This window comes from Delphinus delphis, chromosome 12 (genome assembly GCF_949987515.2).
Source record: "Delphinus delphis chromosome 12, mDelDel1.2, whole genome shotgun sequence".
NCBI classification, from domain to species: Eukaryota; Metazoa; Chordata; class Mammalia; order Artiodactyla; family Delphinidae; genus Delphinus; species Delphinus delphis.
This window is the reverse complement of record NC_082694.2, coordinates 67,403,465-67,425,664: the sequence shown is the minus strand read 5'-3', so window position 1 is coordinate 67,425,664 and position 22,200 is coordinate 67,403,465. Positions and strand designations below refer to the sequence as shown.

General features: G+C 45.6%; 1 protein-coding gene across 1 annotated transcript in view; it reads right to left on the bottom strand.

The window, feature by feature from the left end:
* The window catches only part of ALK (ALK receptor tyrosine kinase), a 728,753-nt gene that overhangs the window by 93,871 nt on the left and 612,682 nt on the right, over positions 1-22,200 (bottom strand). The window contains exon 10 of the mRNA XM_060027602.1: positions 5,102-5,271. Within this exon, the coding sequence (XP_059883585.1) occupies positions 5,102-5,271 (170 nt within the window). The remainder of the gene's footprint in view (positions 1-5,101; positions 5,272-22,200) is intronic.

Below are 22,200 nucleotides of genomic sequence, written 5' to 3'. Positions count from 1 at the left end.
CTAAATGCCCATTGACAGACGCCTGGATAAAGAAGATGTGGCACATATATACAATGGAATATTACTCAGCCATACAAGGAACAAAATTGGGTCATTTGTAGAGACGTGGATGGATCTAGAGACTGTCATACAGAGTGAAGTAAGTCAGAAAGAGAAAAACAAATATCGTATATTAACACATATATGTGGAACCTAGAAAAATGGTACAGATGAACCGGTTTCCAGGGCAGAAATAGAGACACAGATGTAGAGAACAAACATATGGACACCAAGGGGGGAAAGCAGCGGGGGGTGGGGGGGGTGGGATGAATTGGGAGATTGGGATTGACATGTACACACTGATGTGTATAAAATGGATGAGTAATAAGAACCTGCTGTATAAAAAAGTAAATAAAATTAAATTTTAAAAAAAAGAAAGGTTAAAAAAAATAGAAAAAAAATTACCTTGAGAGCACATGTCTCTACTCCAGGGACACTGCCACTGCTCAAAGCATCTTGGGCACGGCTTTTGGAGCTTTTTCTTGCTACTATTTATAGTAGGTTGTAAAGTTCCTATCACTTCATGATGAAGACAGACTATGGCATTGTTTCTATCACTTTGCCGGTTTGTAAGCGGACAGAAGAAATATCCTTCCATGGATCAATGCCTCCCTGTCAGCGGCCCGTATACACCTATGGCACATTCTCTGAGTCTTGACAGAAGGACTACTGTGAGGTGGGAGCAATCTGAATACGGCTCTTTACTCTCAAGTGCCCAGTTCTGGGTCTCCCTACTCACAAGGACCAGGGCACACAATTAAGATCAAAGTCTTTCTTACAAAGTGATTGTGGCAGGACAGTGCCCAGAGACAAAGAGAGTGCAGGTACCAGGCAAGTGTCTAAAGAGAACTCCCTGTCACAAGAGTAACAAATGCTGTTTGGGTTCATCTGATGGGACACAGGTATTGTTCTGATATACAGAACACTGTACAGTAGTATTTCTTAAACTGTGATTCTATCTGTTTTGTTAGACGTAGTTTGAAGAGAGGAAGAATATTAGATGGATTCCAGTAAGTGAAATTCTCAGTTAATTCAGCTGGAATTTGAAAATACATGCAATTTCCCTCAATACTTTATTGTGTCAACATGCATTTATTGGGCATATGTGTTAGGTATGGTACTACACAATCAGGAAACCGCAATATAAGAGAGGCCTGATTCCTGCCTTGTTGGTGTGTATATTTAGATAATAAAAAACAGACAGAAAAGAGTGATAAGTCATTATAAGGGTGTTTCAAGGGTGATGAGACTGTATTGTATGTATACTATACAGTCTAGGGGTCTGGAGACGCTTCTTTAAAAAGTTAAGGAAGGGTAGTAATCAAGGAGATGGAAGGTAGAATAACATTGCGTGTGGAGAGAATGGCAGGTGCAAAAGCCTGGAAGTAAGAACTTATCATGATGCAACTGAGTTGAAAGAAGTTTAGTGAGGTTACCAGGTAGAGTAATAGAAGAGTGTATAAAAAGGGGCTGGTGAGGTTATGGTTGGATAGAGCACATGTGGGCCTAAATGAAGGTCTCTTTAAAGGAAATTGAAAGGCACTCTAAAAACCACAGAAGCCATGGAAGGATGTAAAAAATGAGAAATAATTAGATTTACATTTCAGAAAGTTTATTCCAGCTTCCTTGTGTAGACTGGATTGGGTGGGGATAAAAAATGGAGGCAAGGAGACAAGACAGGAGGTCACTGCCATATCTAGGTGGAGGCTAGTTTCATGTAATGTCTGGGGGCTCTGACGAGTTTCTAGAGCCTGGGAGCTCTTTAGGGCTAATCCATAAGCCCTAATAAAGTTGCTTTTAAAACTTTGTAATGTCTGGAGGTTGGGGAACCTGGGAGCAGAGGTGATTTGGGACAACATAGGGAATGAAGTCCTTGCCCTCTCAAGGTCCATGGCTGGAGAGCTGTCCAAGAGGCAGGTGCTGAATAGCTGAAGCCAGGACCTGCCTAATGACACTTCATGGCATGTGGGCAGATGGTAAGGTGCCAATGTCTATCTCAGGGTCGGGAGGAAGGGAGTTGGTCTTTGCCTTTTATCCATTTTCTTTGTCTCTTTCCCTTATTTATTTTCTTCCTCTACCTTCTCCATCCTCCCATTTTCATTTTCTGGCAATCTGGGCAGCTATAGCTCACTCTCCCTGAAAGTAAGAGGGAGTATGTGCTTCCCCTTTATAAGAAGTCTACAGAGCACTAACGACCACAAATTCACATGCACACGTACCCCCATCTTAGGGTTGCATGACTGGTTATTATTGCTAAACTGTCCATCTTAGCCTTTTCTGAGGCATTAGATGGGGAGATATTATTATTATTATTATTATTATTATTATTATTATATCATAGTTATTGTTAGTAGTTACTACTGACTAAGCATTTACTGTGAGCCAGGCAGTTCACCAAGCACTTTACTTCTCCAAGCCTAAGAGATAGACTTTATTATCTTTGTTTAATAGAATATGGCTTGGGACTTCCCCGGTGGTGCAGTGGTTAAGAATCTGCCTGCTGATGCAGGGGACATGGGTTCAATCCCTGGTCCTGGAAGATCCCACAAGCCACGGAGCAACTAAGCCCGTGAGCCACAACTACTGAGCCTGCATGCCACAACTACTGAAGCCCGCACATCTAGAGCCTGTGCTCCGCAACAACAGAAGCCACTGCAATAAGCCCCTGCACCGCAAAGAAGACCCAATGCAGCCAAAAATAAATAAATAAAATAAATACATTTAAAAAATAATAGCATATGACTTGACTTGGAAGATCAGCGGTTGTGATTTGTACCACGTATTCAATAAATTATCTGAGGCCACAAAACTAAGGGATGATGATGCAGGGTGTGGGAAATAAACTTCACTGACATGTACTACACATAGATGCTTTTGACAGTTACTTTAGTTAGTTTTGTAATAATCCTGTAAAATTGTACTGATGTTATACTCATTTTGCAGATGTAGGTGCCAAGGCCCAGAGAGGTTCAGTAATTGGCCGAGGTCACACTAGTTAGTGGCTGAGCCAGTGTTTAAACTTGGGACTCTCTGACTCTAAAGCCTGTGCTCTGTCATCCACAGGTCTGCTTTGGTTTTATGGGGCAGTCACATCTACAGCCTAGCTGGATTTCAGCGAGTGAAAGCTGCTCTGCCTCATTCTCTTCCAGTTCCATTTGCCTCTGGGTCTTGATGCCTCCTATATCATCTCTAGTTCCAGGGAGTGGGGAGGGCAGCATCCCACATCAGAGCATGTCAGTGGTGGGCAGGCGCCCGGTGAATGGGGCCACTTGTGTAATTGCACATTTATTAGGTCACGAGGCATCATTCAACCAAGCTGGCCTTTGTCTGAATCCCCACAGGACGGTTTGGTCTCAATATCAGTATTGGAAATGTCAGTCTGGTAAACAGCCTTTAACAGGAAGGAGGGAGGCTAAGAACAAAGTCTCCTTCAAACAAAACTCTAGCCGACGGGAGTGAACAGAGTCAACATCTTACTTGCCTTAAATCCCCTGGAGTGGCTATGAAAGAGAGAGGACTTGCTGGATCGAGGAGAAAAAAACCTTTTGATTCATCTGAATTAATTTAGCATTTCCCAGGAGGGAGGACTCTGGCATTACCCACCTGTTCCCCATGCCCTGCACACGAGCCCCTGCAATCCCGAAGGACAAAAGACTAGTCTATGGTGAGGGCGCCCACACTGCCCCTTCCTCCGTTTTAATTAAATCCATTTGTCCTGGGGGCAGCAGTGAGCCCTGGGATGTCCAAGTGCTTTGATCTTTAACCCACACACGTCTGAAGGAGCGGGAAGCTGCTGCTTAGAGGTTGATGGCAGCTTCGTATGACAGCACAGCTTGAGTTATGAGCTCTTGGAAATAGCAGACTCTGAAATCTGGGTGAAGAGTTTGGGACCCAGCTATATATTTACAAAGCTGTGTGTCAACGGGCATCACCCTCCACTTTGTCTTAAGCTCTTTGCCCTCATTTTTCGAAGGATCCACTAGAACAGCAATTTGAATGTACTGGGGAGTCAAAAGCAGAGGCTGCCCTGGATCGTAGGCTTTGACATTTAGCCTAGTAAAGATTAAAGATGGCTTAAAGATCCCTTCCAGATCCAGTTTTCTGTCCCATTTATATAAATGAGTCCCTCCCTCCCCGTCACTTTTTGGTCCGGAACAGACCAGCACCAACTGTGAGAGTTCAGTGTGACACAGCGGAGCATCACATTAGCAACTGTGCTGGTCAGGCACTGCTGGCTCCAGGCCGACTGCAGGTGGCAGACTGGTGCCATCCTGGGGAGACAAGTGGCAGCTGAGCAGAGAAGTTACTGCTCCATTTCTGAGCCACGTGGAGTTAATGATCCTCTAGTCCAACCCTCTCAGTTTAAAGATGAGGAAACTGAGGTCCAGAGAAGTTCAAGGTTACAAAGGGCATTAGTCCTAGAATCTAACTAGGAATCGGGGCCTTTGGTAGAAGCACTCCCCTGTTTACTGAAGAATTTCTCATCCACCTGCTTTGGGGACCAGGCTCCACAGAGCACGGACTGGGATTGGCCAGAGCACCAGTCCTCACTCCAATGCCGACTTGCTGTTGCTTCACCTCTTTGGTTCTCAGTGAAGGAGAACCCTGTAAAAGGGCAGGAATGAGGCTCCATAAGGTCTGTCCTACCTATGTCACAGGTTTTCTTATTGTTAATAAGGAATAAATAGAACGTCAGATGGAAAAGTAAGGCAAAATCCATTAATTAAGAGCAAATGCCATATACACATAAAGCCTGATTATTCTTTGGGGGTCATATGAGTTGTTCGGTTCTACTTTTTCCTACAGACACTGGAGGCAGCCAATCAGGCCAGGCCAGAGGTGTGAGAGATACTCATCTCATTAGCATGGAAACCCCTCAGAGAAACTCAGTGCTTCCTGTAAGTCTGCAGGAAGAATGTGTGTGCACATTTGTGTGTGCACGTGTCTGTGCGTATCTGGATGTGTGTCTTGGGTAGAAGGAATAGGGGGAGGGAAGACAAGGGCCCCTCTGCATTTTGGCTGATACAGGAAAAGGGATTGATGGGGCTGGGTAAAGGCCCACCTGTCGGCCACATCAAGGAGAGGCAGCGCCGTCCACTGCCACAGGCTCAAGCCTTCCGTGGTGGCAACATGCCAGATCATTCTGCTTTGTTCCTTCCCGGTTTTGTTCTCCACCAGCACCAAGGAGACATTTCCCTGCAACACTCCACGGATGAGCCAGGACATTCGGAGCTGCAAGGGAGAGAAGAGCCAGAAAGACTAGATGTTACTTACCTTCCTGGAATTCTCAAGGATTTGGCTGGAGACTCAGCCAGGGTCTTCCCCGTGAGGAGAGCTGGTCACCCACAGCCTGATCTCACTCGCGGTCTCCCGAAGTGGCTTTCACCAAGGTTCAAGGAGGTGAGAGGGGGAAACTGATGGGCAATTTTGGAACTTTGTTCAGGTTGATGTCATCATCTTAAACTTCACAAGATTCTGCCTCTAAGGGTATATCGAGATCAACAGGGTATTAAATGAACTTCCTAAACAGGACCCAAAGATTATTGTCTGTGGCCCCAATTCACTTTGTGACCTTGGGCAAGTGATTTTGTGATTCAATTTCTTTTAGCGATTTAGGAATCATTGATTTTTATTCCTTCCCCAAAGAGTGTAATAATCTTATTTGAATGGTACCATGTCATGTCTTAGCTAACTGGAGACCCTATGACTTGATACCTGTGGTCACTGGTGGGCAAAAGTGAGATAAGAATCTACCTATAAAGATCTTTTAATGTGGTATCTTTCAGAATGAGGGTGCACACTTTGCCTAAGGCAAGATATAATTATATGTTTTCATTGTGTCTTTATTATAGGTTTCTATGGCATTGTACCCTAAGACATGTGAAAGGGAACTGTACCCAATCTATCTCAGAAAGTTTAAGTACAGTCATGCCCAGAGGCAGTATACACTACAAACAAGGTCTCTGCTCTTTGTGTTTAAAATAATAGAGCTTGTACGTTTGATAGACAATCTATAAACAACATTTAAAACTTAGGACAACTACAGCGTATCATTGTCCTAAATATTCCTGTTCAGATCCTGTAATAAAAATGGCTATTATAGAAAGGAAGATAAATTATGTCCTATGGCAACCTGGAGTTTTCATCAGCTATGATCCCTCCTTTTCTCTGATTCTCATTGTTTGAAAACATGCCTCTCTGTAAACCACTACTGCTTTTCTCCTAGACTCTAAACTCATGGTTGACTCACAATCTGATCGAAGAGGTTACGTACCATGAGGCACTGAAGCAGAAGACTCCCGGCTCTGTTGCATATCAACCCTTCACTAAGAAGGCCACCCCTGAGCCTGGTAAGCCTGGTCTATCTAACCATATAACCTCTTCGCTTATACCTTTCCCATTTTCCCAAATCCAGTGTAGCAAATACTTGTCTCCACTGCATGTCCCAGGATAATCTCACAAATCTGTTAAATTTTTTCACTGGTCCCACTTGGCTTTCTTGAGCAGTCTGGATGCCATGACTGGAAATTTTAATCCTACTCTTGCTAACTAAACCCTCTCAGCCCTCAGCTCATTATCCTGCAGCGACCAGCTTGGGGCAATGCTTGCTACATGCTTTTTCTCCTTTTGCTCCCTGGCCACAGAATATTGCTGATTTGGACTGTTGAACCTTAATGTCCTGGATGGTTCATGTTCATGGTACTTATTCATCCACTGGTGATTTCCACAGTTGATTTCTTAACACACATAGCACAGTGGGTGTTTCAAACTCTTCCTCAATCACTGATGCTGTCACCTCTTGGTCCCCAATTCCCGATCCATTATTTTGATTCCTACTTTACTGATAAAGATTTACTGGCCAGGTGCAATCTCCTTCAACCTCTTTTTTTTCCCCACAGCATAATTATCTATTTACCTACCTTCTCTCTTCCTTCGTCTTATAGGAAGATGTGTCCTTCACTTTCTTCTAACCCCTTCTCTTTCCACCCTGCTACCCTCGTCCTTGCTCTCAATAACAGCTCTTCCTTTCTTCAGTACCTTCAGAGTCTCTCTACTTTCTGGCTCCTCTATTTACAAACAAGATCAGGTTTCACATATCCTGGAAAAATATTTTTTATTTGATCCTGCTAGCTCCTGTGGCTTGCAACCTATTTCTGTACCTCCATTCAGATGTTAACATTTTGGATAACTGGTACGTAACCACTGCCTTTATTTCCTTGTTGCCCATTCTCTCTTTAAATTCCTTCAATCTGGCTTCTACCCTCATGACTCTAAAGTAACATTCACCACGTCCTCTATAACTTTCTCTTTGTACTCTTTCCATAGCCTCCAAAAGTGCCTCTCCCTATCCATTCTTTCTCCCTTCTAAATTCTTCAGTATATCTCTGTCACATTTTCCTGTTTATCACTGCCAGCTGTGATTCTGCAATGGTTTCTCACTCCCTATCAATTAATATCAAGCCATTCACATTCCTCTATAATCTAGACAAATCAACTTTCCAATCATTCAATGGATATCTATCAAGTACTTTTGCTGAGCCACATGTATCCTCCTAGGATGGTCTAAGAGCTCTAGAGTCTGAGAGATCTGGATTCAAAACTTGTTCTTGCCACTTTGGTCAATTTGAAGCTCAGTTCTCTATTCTCTAAGAAGGGAATTGTTTTATCTACCTTACAAGGTTATAGGGCCAATTAGATGAGATAATACATAGTGCAACAAAATATTAAAAAGGAATTTTGGCTCAAGCCCTGAGGCAATAGATATTACATTTCAATGGGAAGTCTGACAGCATAGCGAGATACAGGGCTTTCAAGAGACGTGGATGAAAATAGGGTACACACTTCTTAATCCCTCAACCAGACTTTGGATATAAAAAAGTTGGTGGTTGACTCCTAAGAGAGAGTCTTGGGAAGGTGCTTCTGGTGTATCATGAGTTTCACCTCACTTCACCTTCCTGTGAAGAAGGCTCCCTTTTCATCCCAACTCAGGAGAGAGTGGTTTTAGTGCTACCATAACAAGTACTCAATATTTACCCCCTGCAATTTGGGAGCACAGCGGATTAGTGTCAATCTCTCACCTGGAAAATCTAAAGTATGAACAAGAGGGTGGTTAGCTGCTTTGATGGCAGAACAAGGGAGAAGTGACAATTTTGGGTGGCCTGAGCTCCCAGAGTTTGCTGGGGCAAAAAAAATGCATGAGGGCTGCACATAAACTACACTAGAGGGGGCCGTGTACAAAGGAGCCCATGCCAGTCATTTTAGATCTTGCCTGCAAGGGCTGCTTGGAGGGGTAAATAGAACTCAGCAGAAGGAAGCTGCAGATATCCTGAGATGTCCAAAGGCAGAGTAAGCAGTAAGTGACCAACTGGATGGGAGACACATATGCCCTAGTCAAGGCAAAAGATTCCCAGCCATAGTGGAGGGACTGGGGAGAAAGGTAGACCTCCAAACAAACCGCAAAAGTGCCCCCTGTGAGAAATAGTAAGCCTTAAATACCTGTCACATCTGGAGAATACCAACGCAGGTCACTATAACAGTCTGGGCCAAGTAAGAGCTTCCCTATTCTCCTTACCTCTTCTCTTTCCCTGCACTTAAGATCTTGAAGGGTCAGAAGTTAGCAAGAAGAGGAGGAGAGTTGGATGAAGAAGAAAGAGGCCAATGATCACCGTCTTCCAGATTCCAGGCTTTTAATCTGCAACAGGGCCGAGAGTGGTAGGCGGAGGGGAAAGGAAGAAGCCCTGACTTTAAGCAAGACAGAAGTTTTGACGGGATGGGAATTTTGATTTCTCAATACGCATGTGTTTTGGGTTTTGAAGAGACTTTAGGTGTGTATTACCTTAGAGTGACCAGATAAGTCGTGGGAACTGCCAGAGTTTTCACCCAGGAGTCCACAGGTTGGGGCTAAAGGAGTGTGGGTTCCTAGATTCCCCCCACAGGTCTACATGCCAGATTTGCACCTGCCACGTTTTTCTGCTTCTGTGCTTTTGATCCTTCCATTTCTTCTACCTCCTCTTTCCTTCTTGCCGCTTAAAAAATAAATCTTTTTTTTTTTTTTGTTCATGGAGCCATTTCTTCTAACCTGTCTTAGAAATGACATCCCCCTTGTCTGAACTCTTATAATGGAGGCTGGTGGGACCATCACGGGGTGTAGCTCTGCTGCCTTGTCTTCCCTCCTACCCTCATCCCCCTTGGGCCACAAGTTGCTTCATGGCAGAGACTGTCTTATTCATCTTGAATTCACAGTAGTTGTCAAGTGTAGGCACATGGTAGGAGCTGATCAATGTAAGAAGGAATAAAAATGTATACATACACAAGAAGACCCTCCTCTTTACCAGGTTCCCCCTCTCAGGGACAGAAACCAGCTCTGCATCCTGTGAAGCTCCTTAGCATTTGCCTGCATTCCAGGGGTCAGGTTCCCGGAAAGGGGGGAGGGTCTACCCACTTCGCAGCCAACTGGCTGTAGGCAAACTGTATAGTTCTCAGTTGCTCTTAGGAAACTACATTTGAAGTAGATTCTGCTAGTGGCATGAGCATGTCGGTGAGATATAGTCCTGTCTTATACAATAGACACGGGGCCATAGACCAGTGACTGCTGAGCTTCTCCATCTTCCTGCACTGTATTTTATGACAATAAGCCTGGGCAAGAGAGAACTGGGCTGGCTGCCAAGGGATGGTGCCTAGGATGGCATCCTTAGCTCCTTAAGAGGTCTACCGGGCTCCCTCTGGGTATCAGTCCTTGAGAGAGATGACCATCCATTCATTCAACAAATATTTATTGCATACCTACTCTGTGCTGTACATTATGCATCTCTTCCCTGCCCTCAAGGAGCTTATCGTCTAGTCAGGAAGTCTGAATTTAAATGAGTAATTGCAATTGTGCTGAGTACAGCAAAAGGGAAAGTAATCAGAGCCACTTGACAGTGAGGACATAAGACAGTCAAGTCAAGACACTTGACATAAGATAGTCAGGATTTGGGTCAAGATGGCCGCTTAATCCAGTTTAGTGCTATGAATAAATAGAAGAATTAAAAATTAACTTTCATCTTACAATATTACCACCTATTTAGGAAACAGGTACCTATAGCCAAGCTCAAGCCGAGGTGTGCACTGTCTGAGTTTCAGCAAAGTCTAGTTCTGGAAATGGATGCAAATGGTTTGGAATAAGATTGCCTGCTGGCAGTCAGTGAGCAGCTAGCAAAGCATGCTTTTTGGCCATTTATGTTTTTCATCCACTGAGTGTCTGGTAAGATGTGAGGTAGCCAGGCAGATGCTGTTCTTTCTCAAGATACAGGCAGTGCAGAACCTAAAGCCTTTCACTTAACCATTTCTCACCTGTACTTAAACCCAGTGATTCCAGATTCTGCTTCTAAGAGTCAGTCAGTGCTTTGCTACTCAAGGAGGGCTCTTCAGGCTGGTGTCATCCATGTTGCCTGGGAACTCATTAGAGATTCAGAATCTCTGGCCCGACCCCAGACCTACTGCATCAAAATCTGCAGAGAAGCATGGAACTAGAGAGCAGCTTCTAGGGCCTTGCCCCTCTGCTTCTATCACTCGTCCCACTGCCTTTCCAGAACATGCCAGAAGCAACTGCTCTTTGTATCAACATTCATTCTCAGGTGGCTTGTCAGACTCTCCTTGTTTCCTTGCCTGTTGACAATGGGATAACTTGGAGTTTGTTCTCCAAGGCCAGAAAGAATTAACTGTATGAGTTTAAGCCAACCACTTACCCCTTCTGAACCTCTATTTTCTTATAGACAAACTTGTGATAATAACCATACCATCCCTGCTGGCCTTAAAAGTGCTTATAAAGATTGAGTGGGGCTTCCCTGGTGGCACAGTGGTTGAGAGTCGGCCTGCCGATGCGGGGGACACAGGTTCGGGCCCGGTCCGGGAAGATCCCATATGCCGCGGAGCGGCTGGGCCCGTGAGCCATGGCCGCTGAGCCTGTGCATACAGAGCCTGTGCTCCGCAACGGGAGAGGCCACAACAGTGAGAGGCCTGCGTACCGCAAAAAAAAAAAAAAAAAAAAAAGAAAAAAAAAAAGATTGAGTGAACTAAAGAATGTGAAAGTAGAGCTCACATATAGTGAATGAAATGGTTAAACCTGTGGTTTTCAACATGCTTTGCAGATTAGGATCACCTGGGGAACTTTCGGGACTACCCACATCTGGGCTCCACCCCCAGAGATTCTGATTTAATTGGCCTTGGGTAGGTCCTGGGCACTGACAGTTTTTCAAATCTCTCCAGGTGATTCTAAAATGCAGCCAGGCTGAGACCACTGGGAAGATGGGGCTACTTAGTGCAGGAAGCAGCCTGGCCTTCTCCATGAGGGGTCCATTTTCACCTTGGACTTTGAGTAAAAGGCAATCATTAAATAGCTAAAAAATGGCTTATGCTGTGCTCACCACCACCAAGGTATAGAAGGAGTGTTTTTCCTGCAGTGGGGGAGGACACAGTCCTCAGCAGAGGGTCTTCATGTGGCTGCCACACAATCCTTGGGCAAAGCCTGAGAATGACCTTGAGAGTGAGAGATCCGTGGGCTGAGGGTGAGCAGGGATGATCTGAGGATGCAAACAGGACCAGAACTATCATCTTGGACCTACAGGATAAGGTCCTCAACAATTTCTTCAACAGAAGAACTGGAGGACGGATATCAATTCTTACAGAATATCCCTTATTAATTACTTGTATCTAAGTGTATAGAGCAGCTATATGTGATTCCCAGAACAGATTGAAGGCTGAAGTCCTTTTTGAAGTCTTCCATTTTCTTTATATAGCCCTAGGTTAAATAACCCTTTTGATGTCATTATATATGGATACTCAAATCAGGTAGACCTGGTTTGATCTTGACAGTCAAGTTCAGGTACCCAGAGTAGGCAAAAAACTCTCTTGGAATTTGATCTTAATGAGACCAATTTCTATCTGGGTGCCCTACAGGATAAAGCACTTCATTAATTGACTTTCTTTTTTTTAACATCTTTATTGGAGTATAATTGCTTTACAATGGTGTGTTAGTTTCTGTTGTATAACAAAGTCAATCAGCTATATGTATACATATATCCCCATATCCACTCCCTCTTGTGTCTCCCTCCCACCCTCCTTATCCCACCCCTCTAGGCGGTCACAAAGCACCGAGCTGATCTCCCCGTGTGATACAGCTGCTTCCCACTAGCTATCTATTTTACATTTGGTAGTGTATATATGTCCATGCCACTCTCTCACTTCGCCCCAGCTTACCCTTCCCCTCCCCGTGTCCTCAAATCCATTCTCTATGTCTGCAATTTATTCCTGCATTAACTGACTTTTTATTGAATATTAGAGAGCTATACTAGGCACTCGTACATGCTGTCTCATTTTACACTCACAACATCCCTTCCTGTATATATTATCATACCCATTTTTCGGATGTGGAATCTAAGGCTTAGAAAGGTTAAGTATGTCATGCATGGTCACTAAGCCCATATGCTGCAGACCTGGGTTCCATACTAGGTTCTATGTTCCTTCTACCGTATCTACAGAGCTATACACATGTAACATATTACGGTAATACATAAATCTTTTGGGTGTGTCTTGTGAAGGTTTTCTGGATACTCGTTGCTCAAAGTGTGGTCTGTGGACCAGCAGTGTTGGCATGACTGGGAGTTTGTTAGAAATGTAGGGTCTCAGGCCTTACCCTTGACCTACTGAATCAGAATTTATATTTTAATAAGATCTTATCATAGAAGCATCTTCATATTGGGGGAATTACCGAGATAGTGCATTTTAAACCATTTACAACCTTTGTTTCTGCCTCTGCCAGACAATTAATAGTCACAAATACGTGTGTGTGTGTGTGTGTGTGTGTGTGTGTGTGTGTGTGGTGTACCTCAAATGTATTCACACAAATATGGGAAATCTTATACAAATCCTACATAATATTTGTGGGAAGTAACACTTGTCGGAGCCTGTAACAATAAAATTTTTGATCCTTTCTAGACCCATTCTAATAGATATAGATCATAAGTGACAGCTTTTGACTAATAAACCCTTTTACATGCAGACAACAAATGAGACAAGTGAAAAGAGACAACGCCAGGAGCACGCCACCAGCAATTGTATTTTCTGGCCCCAGCCTGCCCTTTCTGGGCCATTTTTCCCTCCCTCTTGGTGGGGCCCAATAGACTTTCCAATTATGTGCTACCAGTGTTTGTCATTTTATTAATTAAAGTTCTGTATGCAAAGCAGGAGCAGCCTCGTGGCCAGGCCTAATGCTATTATTTCTCTCACGGCCCTTTCCTCCTCCAGAGGTAATGACTGCAATTTTATGTCTAGAATATGCCCCCTGTTTGCTATGCATATCTTGTGGCAACTTCACAAGTTTCTCTTGAACCAATTAAAAAAAAATCAGTATGGAATTTAGGCTGAAGTTGGACAAAAGAGACTCAATGGTATCAAATAATGTCTACTAGCAGGCAGCACCCCCAAATATAGGAAATGCTATGAAGGGGAGGTGCTACGTTTCTTTGAATTTCTGAAGGGCTGCATGTATTCTAGCAGTAGAGACAAAACCAAGAATGGATGTTCTAGTGCGTATTTCACTTAAACAGAAGAAAACACATTTTAACAGACTGAGATGCTCAGAAATGAGCTTGTTTGTGGCGGTGGGGTGGGTACTCCTTCGATATTCCCCACACTATGGGTCACCCAGCACTCACTGGATGGCCAGGATTAGGGATGTCGTCAAGGACATCCAAGCTTTGAATGGAGGCTAAAGCTTCTTCCCAATCTAAGATGCAACAGGGCTGTTAATTCTGGGTGTGAACTTGTAATTTTATTTTTTTTAATTAATTTTTATCGGAGTATAGCTGCTTTACAATGTTGTGTCAGTTTCTACTGCACAGCAAAGTGAATCAGCTATGCATATATGTATTTCCCCTCTTTTTCCTTCCCATTTAGGTCACCACAGTGCATTAAGTAGAGTTCCCTGTGCTATACAGTATGTTCTCATTAGTTATCTATTTTATACATAGTATCAATAGTGTGTATATGTCAATCCCAATCTCCCAATTCCTCCCACCACCCCCCTTTCTCCCTTGGTTGAATTTGTAATTTTAAGAGGTCCTTGGTTTCAATATGGTCTTATTAATTTTAACTGAGAGTACTGATTCACTGCAAAACCCAGTGTTTTGTACACCATCTTCTAATTCACCCAGAAAAAATAAACACCAACTCTCTAGCTATAAATAGCCTAATGAAAAATCAACCCAACTCAGCAAGAAGCAGGCCAGATGCAGATTTCTGATAACAAGCAAATAAAATATGCTGGGAAATACTTGCAGTTACGGAGGCATAAGGATTCCTGGCCATGTAAGAGACTTAAAACATTGAGATCCTTTCTGAAAACAGCACCCCATGTCTTTCCTTCTTTCTCAGGCATCACACTGAAGCCATAGAACACCCAGCCAGGGACATCCACATGTCCCCTTTGCAAAAACACAGCAAGAAAAGCAATGAAGATTATATATTTGTTGGACCTGGCTGGTGAAGTTACGAAGTTACGGGTATTTTTTTCCTTCTTTGGTATTTTCTTTCTTTTCTAAATTTTTTACAATGAACATCCATTACTTTTGATAACTAGAACAAAATGAATAAATTTAGGGTAAAATCATATTTATGAAGAATGATATTGATCTAGGAAAATACAATATTAAGTAATGAAGAAGACACAAAATGCTTATACGGTATGATACCAAATTTGTATAAACCCTTTATCTATCTATCCCTCTGCTCAAATCTACATTTATCTGCCTGGAAAGAAATTTACAAACATGGTAACAGGGGTTATCTTTGGAGGGTAAAACTGGGCAATTTCAATTTTCTTCTTTAGTTTTTCCTAATGTTCTACAATGAATGCAGAGCGTTTCTGTAATCAGAAAAAACAATAAACACTGCATTAAAAAAGGCATCAAGGGAGGATTCCGATATCATTGGAAAGTGGGAGAAGAGAATGCTGTCTTTTCACTGCTTTGGGGAGGATCAGGTTCTCTGGCCTGAACTGTGGGTTTTGCAAGGAAGACCAAGGGAAGGTGGGAGCTTCTGGGGGAATGAAGTGGGGTCATGCTGTGGCTCTGGAATCAGAAAGAACATTTCTGTCTTTATTTATGACATAATATCTCAGGGCCTCAGTCTTCATTTGTGAAATGGGGCCAACCGTACTCTCCTTATAGAGTCACTAGGAGACTTTAATAGGATTATGTGAGCCCAGTGCCCAGTTTACCAGATACATTTATCAATGTTAGTTCCTCTTCCTGTATTGGAAAAAGCAGGTAGGGAACAACGACAGAGATAAACAGCTCACAAAAAGCAGAATAGGACAGGATGAAGGATGCTGTATTAAAAATTTCAGCCCAGTGTTTTATATTCCAGGTTCCCTATAGAATTATCTTTCCAGTCTTGTGGGAAGGAAACAATATTTTCTTTTGAGTTACATTGTAATGAGGTGATCTTGGGCAAACAACCTCCTCTGTGCCTCAGTTTCTCTGTAGGTGATAGAGATGATGCTGAGAAACAGCTTTGAAATCCTTTAGCTGGGGAACAGGATTGACTCTGTGAAATGAAATTCCTACAACCTTCATGAACAGCCATCAGAAAGAGAATGGACTCCAGGCACGAGAGTATCTGCAAGTCGCAAAGCCGCCTGGGGAGTGTTTATGCCCTGACAGCTGGGGAGAGTGTGCTTTCAACAGGTTGGCCCGTGCATGTGGACCACACGAACGTGTTATAATGATCACCACTAGTGGGAGCCACAAGGGGGCGTATGATGAACAGGTGGACTTGGAATCGGACCCAAATCTCTGCCAAGTGCCCAGGAGGACTTTATTCACACCCACGAGCCTTGACAGTAATTCTTCTATGCCTCAGTTTCATCATGTAATGGCTGAGGTATTAAGTTTGAATGACTCAAAGGTATTAAATTAATTATGTCTGACTGTAATTACAATGGCTGTTGATTACTTTAGCCCATTAGCACGTGTTCTGGCAGCATCAACCACATTACAGTAAGTGGTGACAGAATGCTAGGTTCCAGTGGCTTCCCAGCTCTAGGTACTGAGGTAAGAATTATTTGGACTCCAAATCTCAGTAGGGCTATATTGGTTGGACCCTTGAGAATCGATGAGGAGTCTCCTTGTTTGCGCTTATCCTGGATCAAGGTTATACTCACGATTGAGAAGCTGCACGATTAATTAATTAATTATGATGAAGCAGGTTCATTGGGCACATCCCCCCGGTGCTAATACTAGGAACTGTGCAAAAGAATGCTCCCAAGCTGTCTGCATGTTGCTAATTGACCCAGAGGAGAAATAAGAACGTCTGAATTTATGTCAGCAGTGGCTTCTTCACGCCTATGCAGAGTAAGAAGAGGGATAATAATAATTTCTGCCATTCATAAAATATTGTAGAGATTGCAAAGAGCTTTCCTATTTTCATCTGATCCTCGAGCAAGTAACACAGGCAGTTTTATTCCCAATTAGGGAGACTGACTGACTTGAGTGACCTAAGTCTAGTCCAGTGACCTTAGGGTGTTTGCAGGATTGGCTTTGGAGTTGGACAGACCTGTTTTGAATCCTGGCTCTGCCTTTCACTAGCAAGGGTGACTAGTAAGTTACTTAAGCTTTTGAAGCCCCAGATTCTGCATCAGTAAATGGGGGTAACAATTCCTCACAAGTCTGTTTTGTTAATAAGATAACGCAAGTGAGATGCTTAGCACAGTGCCAGACACACAGGAGGGGATCACTATTTAAAAAATATAGTAGTCCCCTTAATCAGCTGTTTCCCTTTCTGTAGTTTCAGTTACCTAAGGTCAACTGCAGTCCAAAAATATGAAATGGAAAATTCCAGAAATAAACAATTCATAAGTTTTAAATTCTGCACCGTTCTGAGTAGCAGAACAAAATGATGAAATCTCCTGCTGACCCGCTCTGTCGCGCCTGGGACATGAATCATCCTTTTGGCCAGTGTATCCATGCTGTATACACTACCCACGTGTCAGTACAGGATAAAACATAGTGTATATGGGGTTTGGTACTATCTGTGGTTTCAGGCATCCACTGGGGGTCTTGGAACGTATCCTCCATTGATAAGGGGGGGCTACCGTACTCCTTTAGTTACTCTACAGTTATTAAGGGTCCCTCCCTTAGCCCCAGACTAAGGGAAGGTTTCTTTCTCCTAGGAGTACAAAGATTTAGGGTGTTTGAGGGCTCTATTTAAGAATTTTGGCTTGCTTTTTAATGTAACATAGCCACGTGGTTCATAAGTAACTTGGAGACCAGGACCTGTCATACTGAAAGTAAGTGTTCTTAACTTTTCTGCTGAATAAACACTAAAAAGTTCCCAGATTCCTGCGGTCTGTCTCCTGCACGGCTGGTCACATGGTGTGTTTGAAATGAATACTCGCTGGCTCCCCGCCTGAGTGAGGACCCTCTGTGCCCCTCCCTTCCTCAGTCCTCTCACCAGGCATCTGTGCGCCCATCGAACCCAGCCAAGTTCCACGCTGCCTTTCTGGTCCCATCCTGGCAGCTGCCATGTATCTCGTCCTGAGGGTGCCACCCCTGACCAAGTTCTCCAGATTCAGGATAGGGCAGGCTCTGGCCTTTGACCTTGGACTCATCACAAAAGTAATAATAGTAGGGCTTCCCTGGTGGCGCAGTGGTTGAGAGTCCGCCTGCCGATGCAGGGGACACGGGTTCGTGCACCGGTCCGGGAGGATCCCACATGCTGCGGAGCGGCTGGGCCCGTGAGCCATGGCCGCTGGGCCTGCGCGGCCGGAGCCTGTGCTCCGCAACGGGAGAGGCCACAAAAGTGAGAGGCCCACGTACCGCAAAAAAAAAAAAAAAAAAAAAAAAGGTAATAATAGTAATAGCAGCAGTGGAGGAGCAGAAACCACACTTATTAAGCATCTACCATGTGTCCAGATCCGGGCCGGGCACTCTTCTATCTTGGCTACTTGTTTCTCCCAACAGCCCTGCAGAGGATACTGAAGCTGAGAAGAGTGAGGTGTTTGCACAAGGTCACCCTGCTAGAAAGTGGCAGGATTCCACCAAGGTCTGAATGACCTCCAGGTGCTGCTTCTCCTATCACGTCACACTGCCTTGGTGATGCTCCTTTTGTCCTGACCCCGAATGACCAGCTGGGTTCCTCTGGACATGGGAGATGTCACAACTCTCGGGCCATGGGGCAGCGGGGGAGGCAGCTGCCTGGGGCCACCGCGCTGCTCTGACTTGCTTGAGATGTCAGCATCACCACACGGGAGCCAGAGGGGCCCTGTGCTTCCTGCTGGGCCCACCATGACGTCCTGGACAGAGATGGACAGCCCAGCGGGATGTCGCACAGGAAGCATGGAGTTCTATCCCTGCTTCTTCAAGGCTCCTCGAAGCCGAAGAGGAGGGGTGCAGAGAGTAGAGGGTGCAAAAGCAAGCCCTGGCAAATCTAGCTGGATTCGCTCTTGATTTAAGCAAACACTGAAGCCTGGAGCTGTCCGAAGACGAGCGGGACTTGCCTGTGAGTCGGTGAGCGTTCTGTCACTGCAGTGGATGTCACAGCATTAGATGAGATGGGAGCTGGATATCCAGACCTCAAACACCGTGCAAAGGTGCTCAGGCTCGTGGGAGGGGAGCTAGGCATGGTGTTGCCCCAGAATCCCCCCTAGCTTGGCATTGAGCCCTAACTGTTTACAAAGAGGGTTTCTGCAGCCACCACAAAGTGTTTGTGCAGCATTGCTTGGCCACACAAGGCAGAGGCTGTCCTAGGTGGACTCTGGAAGAAACTGCTTGCTCTTCCCCCAGTCAGCACTCAGCTGAGACACAGGGGAGGACGGTAAGTAGGGAGAAGGGAAGGCTGAAGTTTGCTTCTCCCCAGGTGGGCTCATGTTCTAGGAAGAATGTTGAATGAATCCAGGAAATGACAGCCTTACTCGGGATCAAGCTCGTGAAGCCCCTTGGGGTAGCTTCTCCTTCCTGATTTGCTAAAATAAGTGAGAGCACGTGGGGCTGAGAACAAGGCACATACAAGGTGAGTGGCAGTGTCGCCTCGGTTGCTCAGGAATTAGACCCAGCAACTAGTCCCAGCTTGAGGAGAGGCAAAGTGGGTAACTAGTCTGCTACAAAATGGTATGAATTCCTTTCCTGCCTCTGGAGATGAGGAATCTATGGTGAGGTAGGGTGAGGGCTCTGGGTTAGGTGAGAGCCATGCCAGTCCTCAGGGATGCTTCTGAGGCCCACATCAACTCCCCAGAAACTGAGAAGGTACCACCATTGCCGGGGACAGGGCAATGTGACAGAAAGAGCACAAGGCTTGAAGTCATAAGGCCTGAGTTTGATCCTGATTTTGTATGTACTGGCTGTGCAGCTCTGGGTACATTTCTTTCCTGTCCTGAACAGATGGAACGCTCCATCCCCTGGGCAGCCCTGCATGAACCCTGACCCAGATCACGGGCGGGGCAGCCCCTGACACCTAGGATCTACTCCAGAAAGTGAGCTGCATAGAATATTCTTAGCATCTTTAGCTCCTGCTTGTTGAGGGTTTGGTGGGGCTGACAAAGGAAGAGCCATTCAGGTTTTGCATTTTTTTCTACCTCAAGCCATCCTAGAGGAATTATTGTTACTCTTATTCTCCTTTTTTTGCCTTTCCAAGGGGGATTTTGCTATTGAATTTAATAAACTGTTAAAACACAGGAGTCACGAAGTTCCTGTCTTCTTCCTATCTGGAAGTCCTGTTTGTCTGCCCATGGGGAGGGAGTGAGGCCAGCTTGACCAAGCCCCATCAGCACAGCCATGACACTCACTGTGGGTTACACCGAGATGCTGGAGAATGCCCCACCAGCCAAATCCCTGGGAAAGGATGGGCCCTGTGTCCAGGAATGGTCACCAGCAGCCTGGAAAGCCTTACAAAATCAACCAGAGTGCAATTCGCTGAACAACTCCCTCGCCTCCAGCCTTGGGGGCCCTGCCTGCGTAGCAGGCTCCTCCTCAGCGGGCCTTTGAGCAGAACTTAACAGGTGGCAGAAGGCAATTCCAGATGCCAGCCTCCTCTCTCATGTTCCTCTGGCCACATTTGCTGGTTTTAATGACACGGAGCTGAGGTCTCCTTCCCTGCAGGCCAGATAGCTTATGCCGACATGGAGGAGGCCCTCTGGTCGCCTTCTGCTCCCATCTCAGCAGCTCCTAGCCGCTAATGAAAGCTTTTATCACCACAGGGCTGATGCCAGGAGTAGAAAGGACCGGCCGTGCGCCAGCCCTAGCGTGTGTGTGCCTGCGTGTTCGCACGCGTGTGCAGGGAGAGCTCAGAGGCGGCTGCAGCTTTGGCAAGATCAGAAGACCAGTAGCCAGGAATTGGCCTGCCCTAGGCTGTCACCACAAATTAAGTGGCTCACGTGCCGCTTCCTGTGTCCCTTTCATTCCTGCAGCTCATAGATGAAAAACTACTTCCATGTTTTGGAGGGGGGAGGAGATTGAGGGAAGCCCATTTCCCCGCCCGCCCCCCCAGCCTTGTTCTGTCCTGAGAACATGGCATAAACTATTCTAGTCACAGGCAGGCTATTCAAATAAAATAGAACTTCAAGCCACACTGGGCTTGTTGAGACATTCGGGCTTCTAGGATGTGTGAAAGGCAGGGGAGGGGTGGAGACGGCCTCTGCCACTCTCCCGTCCTTCTTATTACCAGCAGCTGCAATGCTAAACACATCCCAGTGTGTCTCCCAGCCACAGCGGAGGCCAGCAGTTCTGACAGCAAGCGAGTGCAGGAAAGCCACCGTGAGGCTCCCCTCCCCAGAGGCAACTTTAATTAATTGAACTGGAGCTCAGCAAAATAAAAATAAAATAAAATCGGAATATATCATAAGTGGTGCCTCACTTTCCCGCAGGGAATAGCTGGTGGTAGGTGGGCGGGGCAGGGCTGGGCGGAAGTCTTTAAATATTCAAGCCCCTCGTGCAAGCGTGCAGGCCGGGGTGGACGCAGCGTGTGCACCGAGAGCAGACGGTGGAGAGGGGCGGCTGGCTGCGGTGCTGCAGGGGTCTGGAGGGAGGAGGCCGGAGCTGGAAGGCTTCTGAGTGCTCTGCAAGCTGGCTGGCACAAAGACACACCCTGGCTCTGTCTCCGTTCTCGGTGGGCACCTGACCCGGCTCCACACGGGCTCTGAGAGGTGCTCTCCCAGCCCCTTCTGTCTCCACCACGTCTGTCCCCCGCCCTGTCATTTCTGCCCCCTTCTGTGACTCATCTTTCTAAAAGGCAAATCACAGCACATTCTTTGGAGTCCCAGGTAATGGAGGACAACTCTCAGCGTGAGCTCAGAATGAATTTCGGTCACAACTGGCAAGGACGCCTATGGCCAGTCGCTCTTAAGTCTCACCTAAATCACCAAGTGTGGGGTTTGAAAATGCAGATCCCCGGGCCCCTGTCAGGTACGTCATTCAGGAAGTCTGGGGTGGGTCCCAAGAATCTGCATTTGTCATGTTTTCCAAGTGACCACAGCTGGAGAAACCTAGGCCTACTAGTCCGCTTACAGCTAGATTTCCAAGGAAAGGCATCGAAGGCGACACCAATTCCCCTATGGAACCCACTGACGACTGTGGGGTTTCTTGGGGTATTTTGAGCTATTCTGCAATTACTTCAGCTCCCTGGAGGCCATGGACCAGGACTGTTAGGGTTTAGAGAAGATGCTCAGTGGTGGGTGTCAGCCTGGAGCTCAGCTCAGCCGGCCGCCTGCTCCCGTGGGCTCGCCCCTCATCAGAGACCTTCACCCCTGGCTCTATCCGGTGTCCGCCTTCCTGCACTAGGGCCCCACAGCCATCGGAGGCCTCTTTAGGGCTGAGGGGTTAACCTCACACAGTCTCACACAGCAATGCAACATCCGTTTCCCCGTCGCTGACATTCAGCCAGCCAGAGAGATGGAAATCAACTTCCTGCCTTCGGCATTTAGGATTCGAGTGAAATAGATGGCAGGGCTTACGAACCTGGAAATGCATATTTCTATCTTGGTCATTTATTTTTCTGATGAAAACATTTCCCCCAACGTTGGGAATTCAAAGACCCATCAGCCTGAGATGAATAGTCTGAAACCCGAATGCGAAATAACTGAGCTGATCGCAGACTGGACTCATTGCTTTCCCTTCACTCCTTGTGCTGAGC